At 42.2% G+C, this 22521-nt stretch overlaps 1 protein-coding gene across 1 annotated transcript in view; it reads left to right on the top strand.

Annotated features, from left to right (window-relative positions):
- snapc2 (small nuclear RNA activating complex, polypeptide 2) overlaps nt 1-19138 on the top strand; it is a 56420-nt gene extending 37282 nt beyond the window's left edge. The window contains exons 6-7 of the mRNA XM_084312990.1: nt 14140-14228; nt 18349-19138. Of these exons, the coding sequence (XP_084169116.1) occupies nt 14140-14228; nt 18349-18891 (632 nt within the window). The 3' untranslated portion in view covers nt 18892-19138. The remainder of the gene's footprint in view (nt 1-14139; nt 14229-18348) is intronic.
- Nucleotides 19139-22521: the final 3383 nt, after the last annotated feature.

Here is a 22521-nt window from a genome sequence, read left to right as displayed (position 1 = left end):
CGAGTTCATACTACACTACACGTATGAACTCGACATAACGTTAACGTTACTCCGTTTAAATTATGTGTTTAATTAGCAGCAATCTGTTGTTGAAAATGTATCGTTAAACCGGAAATGGAAATGCGAGGACAGGAAGTCATCATCAATCGTTATAGTCTTTTAGTCTTAACAGTCTGGAATTAATGTATGCATTCAAAAGTGCTGAATAAATGTTTTATGGGCCCATAATAGTGATTATTAATATTATTTAAGTTAAGTTTAGCCATAATCATGTCTTTTGCCATAATCAGGTAGCTAAAAAAAACTAAAAAAAAACATATATATATTCATATTAATCATTTTCGGCCTTTCGGCATTCGGTTTTCGGCCAACTGTTTCCTATTTTCGGTATCGGTTTCGGCCAAGAATTTCCCATTCGGTGCATCCCTAATAATATCGTCATATCGCCCAGCCCTAGTCTTGGTGTGTTTGAAGCTCTGCAATTTAGTTTTGGGAACAAAAACATTACCTGTAGTATAATGTTTCAGTGGTTCTCTATAAAGTGCATATGCTCACTGTAGATTTAAAAGGCAAATACAAAATAATGTGAACTGTTACCGTCCACAAACAAATGAAAATAAGGGGAAAAAACTACTGTTGATACACATCTGGTGTAAGATTAAGTAATGGATGAAGAGATATACAAAATACAACAAGTAAACCCTGCGTCGCCAGCATATAAATACTGCTGGGAATGTAACAGAAACTATCAAGTAGGTCCAAGCTTTTGCATCACTACAGATTAAGGCATTCTTTAACAGCATCATAACACATTAAAACACATTTTGCTGGTTAGTGTTTGTCCTTGTATTTAAAGATATATCCATTAATTATGAATTGATAGCACTAGTACATTTCCATAATGTTTTGAATTGTTAGTGCAGTAGATCTTTTTATTATAATTATAGATCAATATTACACTTACAATACACTTAATGTAGATCTCTATTTGTTACTGTATTTATATTAGCATGTACATACATTACATAGGAAATGTGAATCCCGGGCCGTATTTAATTTTATTCTTTATTCTTAGGCAATTTTTTGTTCTTATTTGTGATTTGTTTTGTCTACCTAAATGTTTACTGTGAGCAATTTGACGTGCCAAATTTCCCTCTGGATGATTGAAGTATTTCTATTCTATTCTATTTATGTTACAGGGTTAGGTGCTGGGAATGTAACAGAAACTATCAAGTAGGTCCAAGCTTTTGCATCACTACAGATTAAGACATTCTTTAACAGCATAAATTATAGATCAATATTACACTTACAATACACTTAATGTAGATCTCTATTTGTTACTGTATTTATATTAGCATGTACATACATTACATAGGAAATGTGAATCCCGGGCCGTATTTAATTTTATTCTTTATTCTTAGGCAATTTTTTGTTCTTATTTGTGATTTGTTTTGTCTACCTAAATGTTTACTGTGAGCAATTTGACGTGCCAAATTTCCCTCTGGATGATTGAAGTATTTCTATTCTATTCTATTTATGTTACAGGGTTAGGTGCTGGGAATGTAACAGAAACTATCAAGTAGGTCCAAGCTTTTGCATCACTACAGATTAAGACATTCTTTAACAGCATAAACGGGATTTAAAAGGCAAATACAAAATACTGTGAACTGTTACCACAAACAAATGAAAATAAGGAAAAAAAACTACTGTTGATACACATCTGGTGTAAGATTAAGTAATGGATGAAGAGAAATACAAAATACAACAAGTAACTTGAACTTACTTGAACAACAAGTAAACCCTGCATCGACAGCATAGGTAAATACTTCACCTACAAACATAATACTGTTCTGACAGCACATCAGTATTGGTGTAATGAAGAGATTTGCTGAAAAATTGAAAAACTTTAAATGCGTATGTTTATAAAAAGCAATGAAATAAATTATGTAATAACAACAGACGGCAAGGTGGTGCAGGTTTGATTGATACATTTTGATAGCAGGTGATCTTAAAGGAAAACTCCAACATTTTGGGAAATTAGCTTATTTAACATCTTCCCTGGAGTTAGACAAGAAGATATATACCTTTTTCGTCTCTCTGCATGCATTAGGCTTAGGGAACGCCTGGACCGTTAGCCTAGCTTAGCTTCATCACTGGAAGTGGGGCAGACATCTAGCCTAGTTCACTACAGTCAGGAAATATACTCCAAATACAATCAAAATACAACTCCCAAACGTTCCTGTAAACATGTTGTGACCTGTGTATTTACCACGTCTCCCAGTCACACGAGTCTCCAAGTCACACAAGTCTCCAAGTCACACAAGTCTCCCAGTCACACAAGTCTCCAAGTCACACAAGTCTCCAAGTCACACAAGTCTCCCAGTCACACAAGTCTCCCAGTCACACAAGTATCCCAGTCACACAAGTCTCCAAGTCACACAAGTCTCCCAGTCACACAAGTCTCCCAGTGACACAAGTCTCCAAGTCACACAAGTCTCCCAGTCACACAAGTCTCCCAGTCACACAGGTCTCCAAGTCACACAAGTCTCCAAGTCACACAAGTATCCAAGTCACACAAGTCTCCCAGTCACACGAGTCTCCAAGTCACACAACACAAGTCACACGAGTCTCCAAGTCACACAAGTCTCCAAGTCACACAAGTCTCCCAGTCACACGAGTCTCCCAGTCACACTAGTCTCCAAGTCACACAAGTCTCCCAGTCACACAAGTGACTTGGAGACTTGTGTGACTGGGAGACGTGGTAAATACACAGGTCACAACATGTTTACAGGAACGTTTGGGAGTTGTATTTTGACTGTATTTGGAGTATATTTCCTGACTGTAGTGAACTAGGCTATGTCTGCCCCACTTACATTTACATTTACATTTAGTCATTTAGCTGACGCTTTTATCCAAAGCGACTTACAAGTTCTGTACGACAAGCCATCAGGAAGGGCACAACTCTATCAGCTGAGCAACAATGTTCATCAAAGTGTTGAGTGCTGATTTTTTTTTTTTTTTTTTTTTTTTTTTTTTTTTAATTCAGATAATGGTTGAAGAAGTGCGTCTTTAGTCGACGGCGAAAGATTGGACGTGATTCGGCTGTCCTAACTGGGGTGGGTAGTTCATTCCACCATTGTGGGGCAAGGACTGAGAATAGGCGACTTCTCTTTGATGACCCTCCCGGAGCTTGGATAGGAGTAGGTCTGAGGCGGCCAGAAGATGCGGAGCGTAGGGGTCTTGAGGGTGTGTAGTTAGAGACCATTGACCGGAGGTAGGCGGGAGCGGTTCCCTTTGCCGCACGGTATGCTAGGTCGAGGGCCTTGAAGCGGATTCGTGCAGCAATGGGGAGCCAGTGCAGGTCCCTAAGAAGTGGGGTGACATGGGCCGACTTCGGTAGGTTTGAGATCAGGCGGGCCGCTGCGTTCTGAATGAGTTGAAGAGGCTTAGTGGCAGTGGCCGGGAGGCCAGCGAGCAGTGCATTGCAGTAGTCGAGGCGGGAGATGACTGTTGATTGGACGAGGAGTTGGGTGGCTTCTTTTGTCAGGAAGGGGCGTATCCTTCTGACGTTGCTCAGGAGGAATCGGCAGGTTCTGGTCGTCGCTGCGATGTGAGCAGAGAAGTTCAACTGGTCGTCGAGGACAACACCAAGGTTCTTGGCGGTCGGGGACGCAGTCACAGCTGCATTCTCGACTGTGATTGAAAGGTCGGTTAGGGGGGAGGATTTGGCCGGCAGGTGGAGCAATTCTGTTTTGCTTAGGTTCAGTTTGAGGTGGTTGGACGTCATCCAGGCTGAGATGTCGGACAGACAGGCCGAGATCCGCACAGAGACGTGGATATCTGAGGGAGGGAAGGAGAGGAAGAGTTGAGTATCGTCGGCATAACAATGGTAGGAGAAGCCATGAGACGTGATAATGTTACCCAGTGATTTAGTGTAGAGGGAGAAGAGAAGGGGTCCTAAAACCGAGCCCTGGGGGACACCCGTCCGCAGGGGGCGGGTGGCCGACAGGGTCCCTCTCCATGACACTTGGTAGGAGCGGTCATTGAGGTATGATGACAGCCATGTCAGCGCAGAGCCAGCCACTCCCATTCCTGCGAGGGCCGCAAGGAGGATCTGGTGGTTGACTGTGTCGAAGGCTGCAGATAGATCTAGGAGAATCAGGACAGAGGAGAGGCCTTTCGCTTTTGCTAAGTGAAGTGCCTCTGTGACCGCAATGAGGGCTGTCTCTGTGGAGTGACCAGTCCTGAAGCCTGACTGATTAGGGTCTAGGAGGTCATTCTGTAAGAGATAAGTAGTAAGTTGGTTGGATACAGCACGTTCAAGTGTTTTAGAAAGGAAGGAGAGAAGAGAGACAGGACGGTAGTTGCCTATGACAGTAGGGTTCAGGGTTGGTTTTTTTATGAGCGGCGTGACTCTGGCTTGTTTTAGGGAGGTGGGGACCACCCCCGAGTTGAGTGAGGAGTTGATGGTTGCAGTTAGGAATGGGAGGATGTCTGGTGCTATGGTCTGGAGGAGTGGGGAGGGTAGCTGGTCCAGCTGGCAAGTAGTCGGACGGTTTGACGTTACCAGTGTCAGGGTCTCTGCTTCTGTAATGGGAGAGAAAGATGACAGAGTGAAGGATGAGGTTCTCGATTCAGCATTTGGAATGGGTGGGGGTTGGGAGAAGGAGCTGCGGATGTTCTCCACTTTTTCCTCAAAGAAGATCGCAAAGTCTTCGGCAGAGAAAGATGAGGGAGGGGGGGGTGGGGGGGGAGTGAGGAGGGAGGACATGGTAGCATGCAGTTTGCGAAGATTCTTGGCAGAGGCCTCGATCCTATGGTGGAAGAAAGAAGCTTTGGCATTAGTGATGGTTTTGGAGAATGTTAACAAGAGGTTGTGATATGTGTCGATGTCAGCAGTGAGGCGTGACTTTCTATACTTCCTTTCAGCTGCTCTCAGGACCTGTCTTTGTTCTCTCACTGGATCTGTCAGCCATGGACTGGGTGGGGAACGGCGGGCAGGTTTCTCAACGAGGGGACAGAGCTTGTCGAAGGAGGTTGCAAGGGCTGAAAGGAGGGTGGAGGTTGCCATCTCTGTGGAGAGAGCAGAGAAGGTGTCACTCGAAGGTAGAGCGGATAGTATGTCAGAGGAGAGGGTGGAGGGGGATAGGGAGGGCAGGTTGCGTCTGAGTGAGACTGTTTGAGTTGGGGTGAAGACCTTTCGGTTAAGCATGAGAGTTAGTGAGAAGGATATGAAGGAATGGTCAGATACATGTAGGGGAGTTACCGTGGTGTTAATGATGCTGGAGTTACGGGAAAATATGAGATCCAAGGAGTTGCCTGCTTTGTGGGTGGGAGGCATGGGAGTGGGAGTCAGGTCAAACGATTGTAGGAGGGAGACTACTATGACTGACTGAGATGAGTCAGGCAGGTTGAAGTCGCCCAGTAGAAGGAGAGGGGTACCATCTTCCAGTGATGAAGGTAAGCTAGGCTAACGGTCCAGGCGTTCCCTAAGCCCAATGCATGCAGAGAGACGAAAAAGGTATGCATCTTCTTGTCCAACTCCAGGGAAGATGTTAAATAAGCTAATTTCCCAACATTTTGGAGTTTTCCTTTAAGATGCCTCGGCGGCGCATAGAACAAGTGGGCCTAATGTCTATCACTGTCTGTCTGTCTCTGTTTGTTTCTCTCCGTCGGTCAACACGTTTTTAGCTAATTAACATTTTCAACATGCTTTCACTGAAAGAGCCTGTTTTTTAGAGCGAGTGCCTTGTTTGAAAGTTTACCTCCATCCAGTTCCATGAAAATCTTTTGGACTACCTCAAAGGTGTAGCGGAGCTGCGAAGGGTAGCTGAGGTTTAAGGCATAAATCAGTCCGAACAGCATTGCAACAGCTAATGCGCCATTATCCAGACCTTCCAATATCTTGATGCCTTCGAGGATAATTCCTATGTTCTCTGGTTCGTCACTTGAAGCATGATCTTTAAGAACATAAATCCCCACAGTGGTGTCTTCGATGGCCTTGTTGATGACGTCTTCATCCATACCCTGTAGAAAACAGACAAAGGTTAAACAAGGGCTAACACCTTATATTGATTGATTGAAAACCTTTATTTATCCCTGAGGGGAGATTCAGATGTCCATTACAGCATAACAGCAATTTAAAAACAGTAAAAACAGTTAATACATAACATACACTTATTAGTATGTGTTCAAAACAAGATGGACAAATACATAGGGATAAAAAGAGCTAAAATAGGGATAAAATAGAGCTATAAGTGGTGAAAAGAAAAAGAAACAAGTCCAATCATGATGTTAAATAATTAAATTAATTGGTTACAGTCCACAACCCAGCTCCTCCAGTCCACAGCAGTTAGCCCGTCCTGGCCCTGCCTGGTTGTGGAGCCTGATTGCCACCGGCACAAAGGACTGCCCGAATCGCTTTGTGGTATGTCGGGAGGGGGGTGGGGGATAAGTCTGTGAAATATGTCTCAGCCCTGACAAACAGACATACAGTGGCATCAATATAAACATAAAAGTGAAGATACTTTCTGTTACAATTAGTTATGGCCCAGACCTTACTCTGCATGGACTACAAGGCCCAATGTCAATGAGAAAAGAAATAAGCACCGATTCATGTACACACCACATATTCTCGCACAAGGCTTTCTGGATCTTCACCCATGTAGATACACAGTCCCTTCAGGATACATTCTCGTCCAGCATCCACGTCATCCCACTGAAAGGAAAATTTCTTGATTAGTGCTTTATTTTAAAGTCAACTACTGGTTCAAACTGTTATATGACTACATATTTCTCTGAGAATATAACAGTAGGATTCCTACGATGGCACAAGCCTTGCTGTGAGTAGTGTTGCACGGTATACCAGTATTAAAAAAGTAATGCGGCACTAGAGGTTTGAAAGCGGTACTATACCTCATTTTAGAGGAAAGGTTCAAACTGAGACAAAAAGATGCAAATAGTGAAAGGAAAAAGATGAAAAATAAAAGCACTCATGGCCTCCTGTACAATTTGATTGCCCTCTTTACCAATCATTTGTGGTAACTAAAAAATTTATTTCCATAGCCTTTCCTCAATAAAAAAATCTTAATTCCCCCAAAACAGCCATAATTCATAACTTTACAATTTTTTCATGACAGTGGGACCAGTTAGCACTTACGTCAGCCATTTGTACTTGATACAGTTTCTGTGCACCCCTTACATCTCCACATTCCCAGCACCTAACCCTGTAACATAAATAGAATAGAATAGAAATACTTTAATCATCCCGAGGGAAATTTGGCACTACAAATTGCTCACAGTAAACATTTAGGTAGACAAAACAAATCACAAATAAGAACAAAAAATGGCCTAAGAATAAAATAAAATACGGTCCGGGATTCACATTTCCTATGTAATGTATGTACATGCTAATATAAATACAGTAAAAAATAGAGATCTACATTAAGTGTATTGTAAGTGTAATATTGACAATGTTGTTTTAAAAGTAAAAGTCCAGGAAGATGGTAACCGTCACTCTGTGCTCAGTGATGCTAAATGTGTTTTAATGTGTTATGATGCTGTTAAAGAATGCCTTAATCTGTAGTGATGCAAAAGCTTGGACCTACTTGATCATTTCTGTTACATTCCCAGCACCTAACCCTGTAACATAAATCAAGACCATAATTTGTTACATTATTAAAGCTCTGATCTCTAGGCCTAATTATAATAAAAAGGTCTGCACTAACAATTCAAAACATTATGGAAATGTGCTAGTGCTATCAATTCATAATTAATGGATATAACTTTAAATACAAGGAGACAATTTGACCGTAGACACCATGCACCTGAAACAAACAATAATTTCACTGATCACTGCAGTGTTGAGCTTATTTCTGTTCATCAATGGGACTTCATTTAGCTAGCTAGTAGTTAGACAATATTACACAGTGAGCTAGCTAGCTAGCTAAGTAACGTTAGGGACCAGTCACACATTCACAAAATTATTGTGGGAGAAAATGCGCCTCCCATTCTATTTTTCGTGCATGTGTGACAGGGCCCCTAATTAACCATAGCTAACGTTATCTAGCTAGCCAGCCAGCTATAAGCATACCTTAGAGGCACTAACTAACGTTAGCTAGCTTGTCTATAGCTAACGTTAGCTAGCTCGTCTATTGTAGCTAACGTTAGCTAGCTCGTCTATTGTAGCTAACGCGAGCTGTACGTTAGACAATATAACACAGTGAGCTAGCTAGCTAGCTAAGTAACGTTAGGGCCCAGTCACACATTCACAAAATTATTGCGGGAGAAAATGCGCCTCCCATTAAATTTTTCGCACATGTGTGACCGGGCCCCTAATTAACCATAGCTAACGTTAGCTAGCTACCCAGCTATAAGCATACCTTAGAGGCACTAACTAACGTTAGCTAGCTTGTCTATAGCTACTGTTAGCTAGCTCGTCTATTGTAGCTAACGTTAGCTAGCTCTTCTATTGTAGCTAACGCGAGCTGTACGTTAGACAATATAACACAGTGAGCTAGCTAGCTAGCTAAGTAACGTTAGGGCCCAGTCACACATTCACAAAATTATTGCGGGAGAGAATGCGGCTCCCATTCTATTTTTCGCACATGTGTGACCGGGCCCTAATTAACCATAGCTAACGTTAGCTAGCTACCCAGCTATAAGCATACCTTAGAGCAGGGGTCGGCAATTAGGTCTGGCCACGGGCCAAATTTTCCCCAAGCCATTGAATGGCGGGCCAGGACGAAAAACAATGGCTAATTTAATATAATGATAGTGAAAAATGCAGCACCACGGCGGGTGCATACACATAATAATAATAATAATAACTTTATTTGTATAGCACTTTTCATACAGAGGTTGCAGTTCAAAGTGCTTCACAAGAGTAAAAAATACAGGCATAAGCGATGCACTCGCAAATGGGGGACCCTGATGTAAACAAGACAAACGTTTTTCTCTGGTCTGCATCCCCTTAACAATTGTGTGTATTGAGCCGTACTGTATTGTACCCATTCTGCAATCTGTTAAATAAAGTTTTCATTCATGAACAGCAGATCAGCTGTTGCAGATCACCGCGGCGGGTGCATAAGTAACACATGAACAGCAGGTCAGAATGCATGAAAACACGACTCACCATAACTGCCCTGGGCTTGTTCAGTCCTCCCAAATCCCTGCTAATGTTTGAAACATGTCAAATATTCACTCACCGCCCTCCAATTCCAGATTGGCGTTGAATGCAGCTACTTTATCTGCCAACTTGAACACAGTTGTCATCATTGCCTCGTTTGCTATCTTGTCACCACATATTATGCAGAGAGTACTCGTCAAACTGCTTGATAATAGTTGTCACTGTTGTTTTTGCCGACGGACTCGGCAGAGTTGTCCATAGTTCTCTGCCCTTTTCTCCGACGAGATATTTAAACAGCTTGACTTTTGTTGTCTCTTCGGCGTCGGCACGCAAGAATCACCGACCTGTTGCGATAAACCCGTATTTTAAGTATGACTCCTGTTTATTAAAAGAAGCTGTATGTGTCTTGGAGGTCGTAGGCTCCTCTTCTCGCTCCTCAGTTGGTATTTCCCCGTTGCAAAGAAGCTATCCAAAGACTTTTTTTTTTTTTTAACACATTTTGTTAATCGCTCGCATCTCGAACGCGGAAGTGAAAGTGCGTTAGGGAAATATACACACAGCCCGGTGGGACTATTCCATTGGTTCTCCCAGTCCACGTGACCATTTCTAGCATTTCAATTGGCTATAGTGACAGACATAGATATGATGAATACCGGTAGATAGATACAGCTTCACAAAGACACTCTGGTGTCATGAGTGAATATTTCCCGCGCGTAAAATAAATATCATTTTCTCAAAATAAATGACGGGCCAGAAATGATTGTTGGCGGGCCAATGTCGGGCCGCCTATTGCCGACCCCTGCCTTAGAGGCACTAACTAACGTTAGCTAGCTTGTCTAAAGCTAACGTTAGCTAGCTCGTCTATTGTAGCTAACGTTAGCTAGCTCGTCTATTGTAGCTAACGCAAGCTGTCCAAACATTTTATGCTGTGTAGCTAGCCAGTGGCTAACCCAACGCTTATCTGATAGACAGAATTGTAAAATCATTACATATCATTTCCACAAGTAACTGGACCCAGGCATAATGAACCTCAAACTAGCTAACGTAGCCCCTTTATACAGACAGAGCATAATGAAACAACGTTAGCCAAGTTAGCATTGACAAGAAACACCAAGACTTTTGAAATGGTTAAGTTACATACTGTACGAAAACAGCTATATAACGTTAGAGGAAATGTCGCCCAGTGCCCACTTGAACACCAACATAAATCAATTTGATGAACTTACTTTCAATTCGGGAGTTCTTTCTCAAAAGAAGAATTTTCAGTTCTTCTCTCAACGAGTCCGTCACACTATTTCCGGTTGGTGACTCAACTCAATTTAACTGAGTTGTCAGTTTTCAATCAACGCGAGAGAAACCAGTAAATTCAACATTCTCCATAAACAACGGAAGTTTACTTGATTAAAACATGATCACAAAAGGATTATAAATGAATTAGTTGCATACACTAACTGTATTCGTGTAAATTCAAAGACCTGTTCTTTCCGTGTGTGGAGTACCCCAGGGATCTGTGATAGGTCCAAAACTTGCAATGTTGCTGAGCTGTTAAAGTTAGTTATTTTTGCAGATGATACAAATTTATATTGCTCGGGAAGTAATTTAAAGGAACTTTTGTTTGATATTGAAAGAGAGCTTGAAATTCTCAACTTGGTTTAATGTTAATAAATTGTCTCTCAATATTAAGAAAACAAAATGTATGGTTTTTGGTCATCGAAAAGAAGTAGAGGGGGATATCGAGTAAAAAATATGTGATGTAAAAATAGAAAGAGTTTCTGAGATAAAATGTCTAGGGGTACTTATTGACCAGAAATTAACATGGAAACATGTTGACTATATTCAAGGAAAAATATCTAAGTCAGTAGCAATATTGTATAAATGTAAGGATATATTAAACTACAAAGCCTTGCAAATCATTTACTGCTCACTTATACTTCCTTACATATCTTACTGTGTGGAAGTATGGGAGTCGACATTTAAAAAGACAGTAAATCCAATAGTCTTACTGCAAAAGCGGGCCATTCGGAACCTTTTCAAGGCTGGTTACTAGTATGAACACACAAATCCATTGTTTATAAAGTCTCATATTATGAAATTTAATGATTTGGTTTATTATAAAACTAATTATGCAAATAATGTACAGAGCTAAAGCAAAGTTACTCCCAGACGGGGTGCAATGTTTTTTTTCAATACATGAAAGAAAATATGATTTGAGAGATATTTGTAAATTTACTGTTCAAAAAGCTAAGAAATGGATTAAAAGGAGGTGTATTTCTGTTATTGGGGTTAACTTGTGGAACAATGCTGATATACAGTTAAGAATGAGTAATTAGCTTTTGCTTTTTAAGAAAATGGTTTGTAAAGCTATTTTTGAAAACTACAAGGGTGAATAATACTGTTTCTTTTGCTATTTTCTTTTAGAATACTGTTTTGGAGTCTTAATTTTTGTTAAGAATATAGGACAGGCATATATAAGCATTATGCGTCAGTCTGTACCTTTTCAGTCACTGTAAAATCAAATATTGTTAAATGATGATGTATATTGTATTGTGTGAGATGATGACTGAATAAACTACTACTACTACTATTAGAGCTGGCGGGCTACCATAGTTAAACATGCGTTGTGTTGTACAAACCGTGCTAACGTTATGGCAAGATGTGTGTAGGCCTATGTAATGTTAATGGCTATGTTTTTAAAGTCGTAATGAAGATTGATTTATATTGCGCTTGCCATTTCCACAAACTGATTACTAGCACCTGCTGCCACCTTACTAGCACCATCTCTCGCCTCTGTGCCAAATTAAGTATTTTTTTCTTTTTTTGCGTATCCCCTGAACCGAACAATACACACATGCCCCGAACCGTGGAGGTCGTGCCGAACGGTGTACGGTTCGAATGCGTACCGTTCCACCCCTAGTAAATCATCATAGTGATGTTCTCAAATCAATGGGTAATCATGTTTAACTTATTGACCGCAGGCTGTTTCCCCATCTCTACTCAATGGCGCCAGCGTTATTGACCATTTTTGCGACGTTTGCGGACCCATCCGCATCGTGTGTTCTGTATTATAGCTATGGAGACAATAGTATGGCTCAATTGACAGGCATTGTTTATAGGCCAACACTGACTTTAGTTTGTGCACTATTCCATGCTAAACATCGCCCCTTTCCAAAATAATCCAGTATTTTTTCCTAGATCGCGAGATATGACGTGTTATGCCCAAATCGTTCGGGTTGCTCGCCTGAAACTCCAATAATTTCCAAATCAAAGTTATATACCATATATATATTTCCAAATCAAAGTTATATACCATATATATATATATATATATATATATGTTTCTTCACAAAATCATCAGGAGGGGGGGGTCGTTTTACCTCGAAACTGCAATCGTTACCAAAAGCATGTTTTAGGTTAGAAAAATACCAGCAGGTTACCTAAAATAGACCATACCTTAGTCAGAAGGTACTCCAAAATGAATAAATCCCAGTTGTCCCATCGCGATCGCAATTACTCGTTTTTATTGGGCATTATGGTTGTAACGGTACATGTATTCGTCCCACGAATTTATGCTACGGGCGTCACGGTGCGGTACATCCAGCCATACGAAGAATACGTCTCATACCACTAGGTGAAACTAGGGTTGCACATTTGACAAATGTATGCTCAATATCTTTACTTTACTTTACTTTACTTTGAAGCTTGTAAAGGCAGGATGACAAGCCGACAGAACAAATTAACAACGCACACTCTGCACTGGGCTGTTTCCTCCCCTCCTCCCCTCCCCTTACTACAGGTGTGCCTGAAACTAAACCATGAATGAATGATACTGTATGTTTGTAACACAGCAGGGTCATTACACAAGGCTGAAAATGTTCATCGTTTTCTTGTTCGTCTAATAATGTTAACCAATGGAAAGACACACACACACACACCAACGTGTTCCGTGTTACTTTCCCTTCACAGCTGATTCGAGAGAGAAAAAAAATGCAAACATACTTTTTATGATCTGGACTGGTCCTCTGAGCTCCTCTCCAGTCGAGCTGCAGGGTTTAAATCCAAAATATTGATAAATCCTCTGCCATTGTTGTGTAACAATGTCTAATATGAAGTCAAATCTACTAGAAGTGAAAGTGAAAGTATAGACCAGTGGGGGGAGGGGGCACTAGGCAATTAATTTACTCAAGTGTATTCCTGAACACAAGAATGACACCGTTATCACTGACTGACTACCGTGGCAAGCCTAGGTGGAACTAAGTCTAACTTAATAAAAAAATATTATATTTAATAATAATAATTATTATAAATATATAATAATCATTATAAATATTTATTTCCCTGTTGTACCGAACCGTGACCCCAAAACCGAGGTACGTACCGAACCGTGGCTTCTGTGTACCGTTACACCCCTATTGGGCATGGCTATCATACGGGAAACAATAGGTTTGAGGCATAAAATCTCCGACCGATTGCTATGTCCTGATTCACTTTGAGGGGGAAGCAGCCTGAGGTACCTCAAGTACTGAAAGACAACTGATATCCCCAGTTCAAAAGGTAGACGATACTGCCACCTGGCGGATTCGATCGTCATTACAATTTTAACGTAGGCAGCGGTGCCAGGGAGACACAGGCAGCTCCGAGCCAGTGTTTAGAATGGGGATCAAAGGAAAAACATCAAAGGATCTAAAAACGAGAACTCGTTTTTGGCGCTCAACCGTTGGCGACGAAACACGAGAATACTAGTTTTTCGTGGCCAATGAGTTAATAATCGTGATTTCAATGATTTCTGCCATAATGTGGTGCAACAGCTACGTGCGTCGCGCGTCAACAGCTAGTTCATAGCTAATTGGCTGCAGATCACAAGATCTGGTCACAGATGAGACGATAGCTACATTCAAAGCTCTGCTTTCCTGAGTGCCAGAGAGGAACTTTTCGTGTAAAGGACTACATTTTCTTCCTCTACCCGCGATTAAGTGGTGTTAGTAATAGTGACATGTTCTTCTTCTACTCTGCAGAGAGTGCTGTGGTGTTGGATCTACTGATGTCTCTGCCTGAGGAACTCCCCCTACTCAACTGCAACCAACTGAAACGACACATGCTGAAGGTATTAACTATGACTATGCTACTTTTTTATTTTATTTATTAAATACAATTTCACCCATCCCCAATTTAGTCATTATGCCAATTCCCTTCCTGGTCGTTGTGTGCATTGCCCCACTGTCGGTCTGACTAGATAATTGCATCCCCTGGTTAGAGGTCAGAGAACATGCACCCTAGTGCTGGTGATCACATGGGGGTCAGGGGCCTATAGTGTACAGTGTACAGTGTATACTATAGGCCCCTGACCCCCATGTGATCACCAGCACTAGGGTGCATGTTCTCTGACTTCTAACCAGGGGATGCAATTATCTAGTTGACCGCACACCTAAGCAGAGCTGTCTCTACGCCTGTACGTCACAGCCTGCCAAACACCTCTGTCTCTACGCCTGTACGTCACAGCCTGCCAAACACCTCTGTTTCTACGCCTGTACGTCACAGCCTGCCAAACACCTCTGTTTCTACGCCTGTACGCCACAGCCTGCTAAACACCTCTGTCTCTACGCCTGTACGTCACAGCCTGCCAAACACCTCTGTCTCTACGCCTGTACGTCACACTGTCACAGCCTGCCAAACACCTCTGTCTCTACGCCTGTACGTCACACTGTCACAGCCTGCCAAACACCTCTGTCTCTACGCCTGTACGTCACACTGTCACAGCCTGCCAAACACCTCTGTCTCTACGCCTGTACGTCACAGCCTGCTAAACACCTCTGTCTCTACGCCTGTATGTCACAGCCTGCTAAACACCTCTGTTTCTACGCCTGTACGTCACAGCCTGCTAAACACCTCTGTCTCTGCACCTGTACATCACAGCCTGCTAAACACCTCTGTCTCTACGCCTGTACGTCACAGCCTGCCAAACACCTCTGTTTCTACGCCTGTACGTCACAGCCTGCCAAACACCTCTGTTTCTACGCCTGTACGCCACAGCCTGCCAAACACCTCTGTCTCTACGCCTGTACGCCACAGTCTGCTAAACACCTCTGTCTCTACACCTGTACGTCACAGCCTGCCAAACACCTCTGTTTCTACGCCTGTACGTCACAGCCTGCTAAACACCTCTGTCTCTACGCCTGTACGTCACAGCCTGCTAAACACCTCTGTCTCTACGCCTGTACGTCACACTGTCACAGCCTGCCAAACACCTCTGTTTCTACGCCTGTACGCCACAGCCTGCTAAACACCTCTGTCTCTACGCCTGTACGTCACAGCCTGCTAAACACCTCTGTCTCTACGCCTGTACGTCACACTGTCACAGCCTGCCAAACACCTCTGTCTCTACACCTGTACGTCACAGCCTGCCAAACACCTCTGTTTCTACGCCTGTACGTCACAGCCTGCCAAACACCTCTGTTTCTACGCCTGTACGTCACAGCCTGCTAAACACCTCTGTCTCTACGCCTGTACGTCACAGCCTGCCAAACACCTCTGTTTCTACGCCTGTACGTCACAGCCTGCCAAACACCTCTGTTTCTACACCTGTACGCCACAGCCTGCCAAACACCTCTGTCTCTACGCCTGTACGTCACAGCCTGCTAAACACCTCTGTTTCTACGCCTGTACGCCACAGCCTGCCAAACACCTCTGTTTCTACGCCTGTACGCCACAGCCTGCTAAACACCTCTGTCTCTACGCCTGTACGCCACAGCCTGCTAAACACCTCTGTCTCTACGCCTGTACGTCACAGCCTGCCAAACACCTCTGTCTCTACGCCTGTACGTCACAGCCTGCTAAACACCTCTGTCTCTACGCCTGTACGTCACACTGTCACAGCCTGCCAAACACCTCTGTCTCTACCCCGGCCTGTACTGTAGGTCACAGTCTGCTAAACACCTCTGTCAGCCAGAGATTCTACAGAGAACCAAGTGTGGGAGAGTACAGAGATAAAACAGGGTATTTGTTTGAGTTGCGCAACTTGTGCCCATTCTGCGGTCTGTTAATAAAGTTTTCAATCAGACAGATGTATGGAAAGGCTTTTATTATAACATTTGTTGCAGTAAAATCTAGGGGTGGGACGATACATCGATCCAGATCGATATATCGATATATTATCAATAATCAAATAGGATCGATGCAACGTAAAAAGATCGATTCATATTGCGATACTCTTATTTTGGAAATCCGGCGATGGCGACGTCATATCCGCCCCGCGGCCAGTGTTGTGAAACTCCGTTTAGCTCTGTACAGCAGAGCGAGAGCAGGGCTTCAGTCGTCTATTTTGAGACCCGATATAAGTCTGTGCAGTTTTTTCCCCGCAACGGGTCAAATGCATCTAACATGCTTTGCATCGTCGCCATTCTTTTATGCCCACGTCGCGTTAGTATTAACGTTACATTAGCTGCTTAAGCTAACTAAGCTAAGAGAGAGGAGAGGGGACAGTGTGTGTGTGTGTGTGTGTGTGTGTGTGTGTGTGTGTGTGTGTGTGTGTGTGTGTGTGTGTGTGTGTGTGTGTGTGTGTGTGTGTGTGTGTGTGTGTGTGTGTGTGTGTGTGTGTGTGTGTGTGTGTGTGTGTGTGTGTGTGTGTGTGTGTGTGTGTGTGTGTGTGTGAAAATACCAGATGAAGTGAGGAGTATTATTATATTGATATTATTTACTGAGGATGGACAGATAATGCTGATATTTAAACATGATCATCATGCAACATAAAACAATTGTAGGAACGGTTTGGGAGAGGAAGGGGTTTTAGCTTGCGTGTTGTGAGTTCCAAAACATTTTACTTAAAGTTTAAAGCTCAATATATAAAACGTGGCACTTTACAGTGAACAGGAGGTCTATTTGTATTAAAAACAATAGATTGTTTTTAATTTAAATGTCTGGAAGAGCTCAAAAATAAAAACGTCAATTGATATTTCGTAGCCTTTTTTTAGTTGATCTAAATGTGACTGATTGTGTTAAATGGGCACATAATATCGTCTCATATCGATCGCAGGCACCTGAATCGAATCGAATCGTATCGTATCGTGGCAGACTTTGTGATATCGGCAAATATCGTATTGTTGTCCAAAGAATCGATATCGTATCTTATCGTGATGAAACTGGTGATTCTAGTAAAATCATTATGCCTCGTTTAGTCATCTGCGGAGCGCTGGTAATCCTACTCGTCGACCGCGGGGAGCTACAGTAACGTTGTGTTGTTGAGCTCTCGTCAAAATCAATGGAGGCGTCTAGAAAGTAAAAAACGAATAGCGCTTGCCGATTGGTGCTAAGAACAGCAGGCGGGTGCAAGCGGTGTGACGTAATTGGCAGACTCGACTGTCAATCAAAATGATTCTGTTGCCGGCTGAATGATTGAATGAATAAAAACTTTATTAACAGATTGCAGAATGGGTACAATACAGTACAGCTCAATAACAACAGTGGACTGGAGGATGAAGACCAGAAAATACTTTCGGTCCTCCATTTTCAATTCATCAAAACATTTAGAGACATACAAATATACAGTAGTTACATAAAATGCTAAATGCTATTGATTGATTGATTGATAGATTGATTGATTGATTTAAAACTGTATTAACATATTGCAGAATGGGTACAGTACAGCTCAATACATACAATTGTTAAGGGATGCAGACCAGAGAAAGACTTTCGTCTTGTTTACATCAGGGTCCCCCATTTTCAATTCATCATATTTCATATCTAAATCATATAATATCTCATTGCTAAATATATGCAATATATAATCTAATAATCCAATAATCTAAATCTAATACATAATATAAAAATGCTAAATGCATGGGTATTTTATTTTGTCTTTAATGTTAGCTTGCAAACTCAAATACTGTCTTGGTAAGCCTCATAATGAATTGTTTGGGGAAAAAAAGAAAAACATTGTGATGTGTATCGTGTATCGCCGAAAAGTCAGATAATATCGTGATATCATATTTAGGCCATATTGCCCAGCCCTAGCATGACCACATGTGGGGACCAGGGCCAAATCAATTAGACTCTTAGGGGTGCATTCAGATGTTAATCCATTAACCACACACAACTATCCAGAATTATATGCCAGCAAATTGTTATTATAAAATTTAGAAGAGTGGCGTGTGTATGGCCAATGTGCATCCTACTTATAGGGTATGGGATAGCCCCATGACAAGCCTCTTCTCCCTCTCGTCTCAATCTAGGTACACACTGAGCTCTCCGCTCCCGCCAAGATGCCAAGGGAATTGCTTCAAGATCAAATGTCAGAGAGGCAACATGATGGCATAGGGGTGGGCCAGGAACGGATAACGCCTAACACTAAGGTCCCACAGAAATCCAGCCAAGACCAACTTCAAACACAAGTAGGAAGCGGAGGTGCCATCGGTCCAAACCCGGTTGATGGGGGCAGGGACAGGATGAATGCAACGGAGGAGTCACCTGGCAACCTGGTGGGTACGGAGGAAGCTGAAGGTTCTGTTGCTGTGGGGTCTGCGGCAGCTCAACGGGGTGATGGACAAGCTCAGAACCAATCATCTGTGAGCAGTAACGCAGTCATCTGTAAGCACGAAAAGTCGGACTGGGGGCAGGCAGGACTCTGCCCCCTCAACCCTTTCATGGTGCCTTTGAAACTGTTGGCACGACAGGAGGTAGAGCAGTCGTCTGGTAATCCAGAGGTTCCCAGTTCGATTCCCGCTCCTCCCGGGCAGCATGTCGAAGTGTCCTTGAGCAAGACACTTAACCCCTAATTGCTCCTGATGAGCAGGTTGGCACCTTGCCTTTGCCGTCGGTGTGTGAATGTGTGAGTGAATGGGTAAAATGTGAGGAACAAATTGTAAAGTGCTTTGGATAAAAGCGCTGTATAAAGGCAGCCATTTTGCCTTGTTCATTTATAGCTGTTGCTCTTTTATTTATACGAGTATTAATGTTTTTTTTTGTTTTTGTTTTTATTCAATTTGTTTGTAAGAATCTTTTAAATAAACTAGTTTGCATAGATTCTGTGTGTACATGACTGTGGCCATCATTGTCAACAGCTTACAGTGTATGAGAGTGCTTTCATATGCCTGTGAGATATGTAACGTTACAGTATGCAGCAACTGTGTGTTTCAATGCTTATAATAATCATAAACAAAAAATAATAATAATGCTATGGACCCCATTTTCTATAATAATATAATAATAATAGTACTATAATAATAATATAATATTAAATAGTCTTTCTTCTCCATTAGATGGTCATAAAACACTTTGAAGTTACTTTATTTAGTTTTTTGTTGATTATCCTGTCATTAATTTAGTTCCATTTTATATTACCTAGTTTTTTTGGGGTATTTCTTGTATATTGTTAATCCTGGTTTACAGTCATCCACAATAATTTGCACTGCGATTGTGCGATTGTTTTTGTGTTCATCAACTCAATAGGGCAGGACACACCAATCCAGGATATGCCAACCCTTTTTTCAACAGAATATAACTTTAAAATATACTCGTCAGTATTATGTCAAGGTTTCTTGACTTTCTCAAAAACCTTGGTTAAAATCGTTGGTCCCTGACCCTGATATTGTGAATGTTTATCTGCCAAGATCACAACCATACTACTTTGTTGTTGTTTGGACGCAGAGTATCATATAACAGGAATCTTGAATTTGAGTTTGCACAATACAATAATTATAGTGTGGAGTGCAAAGTGGCAGGATGCATTAAAATAGCAGCATAAACAACGATAAGATAGTTCTCATTTACAATACAATGTGTGGATGTAATGAGTGTAAGTTGGCAGAATGTATTAACTCATTCAGCGCCGGGGATTTTCCTCATCCTGTTCTAGCTAGACCACGCTTTAGAGATAGGGGTGCGTCAACTTGTTTGTAGAGCTATATCTATATTATAGCTATGGATACAATACTATGGTCATTTGACAGTAACTATCTTCTGTCCAAGATGCAAAAAATAATAAATTTTTTCATGCATATGTTCGCGCGTTATCCCGTGGTGAATATAAGTATAGTTTCGGAGTGATCCGGGCTAATTCCTAGAAAGCTGAGTTACGTCCCGGGCAGACCAGCCGCCTGGCCTGGCACACGGAGTCCGGGCTTCAGAGCTTCTCACAACTTTTGGGTAGGGCCTACACAACATGCCTATAGAATACAGGCTATTTATATTTTCTTTTCCTTTTTCATTTATTATTATTATTATTTTATTTTTTATTATTGAATTATTATTATTTATTTATAATAAAAAAAAAAAGCCAAATGCCAAAAAAAATTAAAGTGATCCAGATTTGGACTGATATGATACTGTAGTGAATTCCTGTGTGTGATTGTGGTCATAGAGAATTAGTCTTATGTGCAGGGATCATTTCCAGAAGTATTTAGACAAAGTCATAGACATAGCATAGATACTCAGGTTTTCTATAGACTGTATGCCCACCTTTTTTTTGCATTAATAATTCTATCTTGATTCTAACAAAGATTGTGTGTTTAGGTTTATTTGTTATGTTATTGGATGATGACTTGCTTCATGATATAGTGTTCCTTCAGAGACTAGATTCTAGGCCCACTGATCAGACAGGTTGTGAAAAGCTGTGACAAGGACCTATTTAACCTATATATTTAACCTATATATCTATTAGCTGCTACAATAATACACTGATATAAAGCCTACTGGTTGCTGTTCAATAATACAAATAATAATTACCATAATTAGCTGTCAGGAAACAAATAAAACGTGTAAATAAAACGTTTGTCATTATTAGTAGGCTATATAGGTGACACGGTGGATTGACTGCTATATCCTGCTGCTATTATTATGCAACATTGTAGGTTATTATTTGATATCAGTGTATAGTTCTGTTTCATGCTAGCTTCCGCTCAGCGTCATATTGCATATATCTCGCTTCAGCGTATATACACTGAATAATTTCAAAATGTACCTTTACATACCAACATCCGTCTGACCACACCCCCATCTGCTGCCTATATAAGCAGGGGTGGGGCCACACACTCATCTCCTTCTCAAATTTCACCACAAGGAAGTGCCTGTTATATACCCCACTAGATACGTTGACATTATATCTATTTTCTCTCTCACTATTTTCGAGAAAATACGGCGATATTGTCTTCGTCACTGGAGTGTCTGGAAGATGATGATCATTCTGACCTCCACCGGCTTTTTCGTATTAGGGGCTCGCGCCGCTGATATACTCCCCAACTGCAGTCCTCCTTGCTGCGGCTGGATGGGTATTGACCCTCCGGTCATACAGCTGGACTGTGGGAGGCACCGGCTGTTGTGAGAAACTGGGTTGCTTCCGGGTTGGGTGAGTACTGTTTTGCTTGCGAGCGCTAGTTGTCTGTTAAACGCTATGGGGGTTAGCTGACAATTTTACGAAAGCCTACCCTGGACTGGGGTCCTCTGTTCGGCTTCTTAAGCGGCGGACAGAGGATCTTGGTCTGACGCCCATGATGGTCAACCTAGTGGGCCGCGACCGAGACCTGGTTAAAACCCGTGCTTCTCTGGACGAGCGGATGCTTCTCTGTCCCGTGCAGGCCCCATCTTTCACATGAATGTGGAAGTACACCCTAACGAGGAAATGTGGGCATGGATCTTCGTTATCGGAAGATCCATGCTCAAGTCGGCTGCAGCCCGGATGGGATTTGTGCCGGCTCCGCTGTATGTCTGGTAAATCACCGCTGAAAACTGTGTTGACATTTATTTTTCTCTTCCCTCTTAGGATGGGGAGGGACTCAGGCGGCGGCCTGTCTGAAGTGTGGCTTATTATGTCGTGTACAGTTCAGGTGATAGCTGCTTAGCTGGCGTGCTAGTTTGTGGCCTACTGTGTTAGCCAGTCAGCTGTTAGCTGCGGCGCTAGCTCGTTGTGTTCACTAGGCTAGTAAACATTAGCTTGTTGCTATCAGTCGGACGGCTGTTAGCTTAATGCTACACTGTTGAAACGTTACTGTGACTATAACATGCCTTAAACACTCTGACTACGACGTCATCTTTGACAGAGGATGTTAGTCGACCCTACACCCGGGTGCCATGCCAGCGAGGACTTCGTCAACATGGAGAACGGCGGCTGGGTGGCGTAGCGGACATACCCTCGTCACCAACGCAGGAGATGCTGGGTTCAACTCGGTGTCCCGTTAACCAGTGTTGCAGTTCTCTCTGCCTGCGCTCAGGGTGAAGGTAGGAGTCCTGACCGGACTTTAAACACTTCTTCTTTTCTTCCCTTCTAAATGTTTTGTAATAACGATGTTTCCAAAACATGTGTTGCTGCAATACATTGAGGATACGACGCGTGTTGTGTGTGAATTGTCTTGTCACTAGTATAGCTTCTATCTCCATAGTGAATCGGCGTTGTTTTTTACATGTGTAAAAAT

Source organism: Notolepis coatsorum (assembly GCF_963971535.1).
Source record: "Notolepis coatsorum genome assembly, chromosome: 4".
NCBI lineage: Eukaryota > Metazoa > Chordata > Actinopteri > Aulopiformes > Paralepididae > Notolepis > Notolepis coatsorum.
This window is presented reverse-complemented; position numbering and strand designations above follow the sequence as displayed.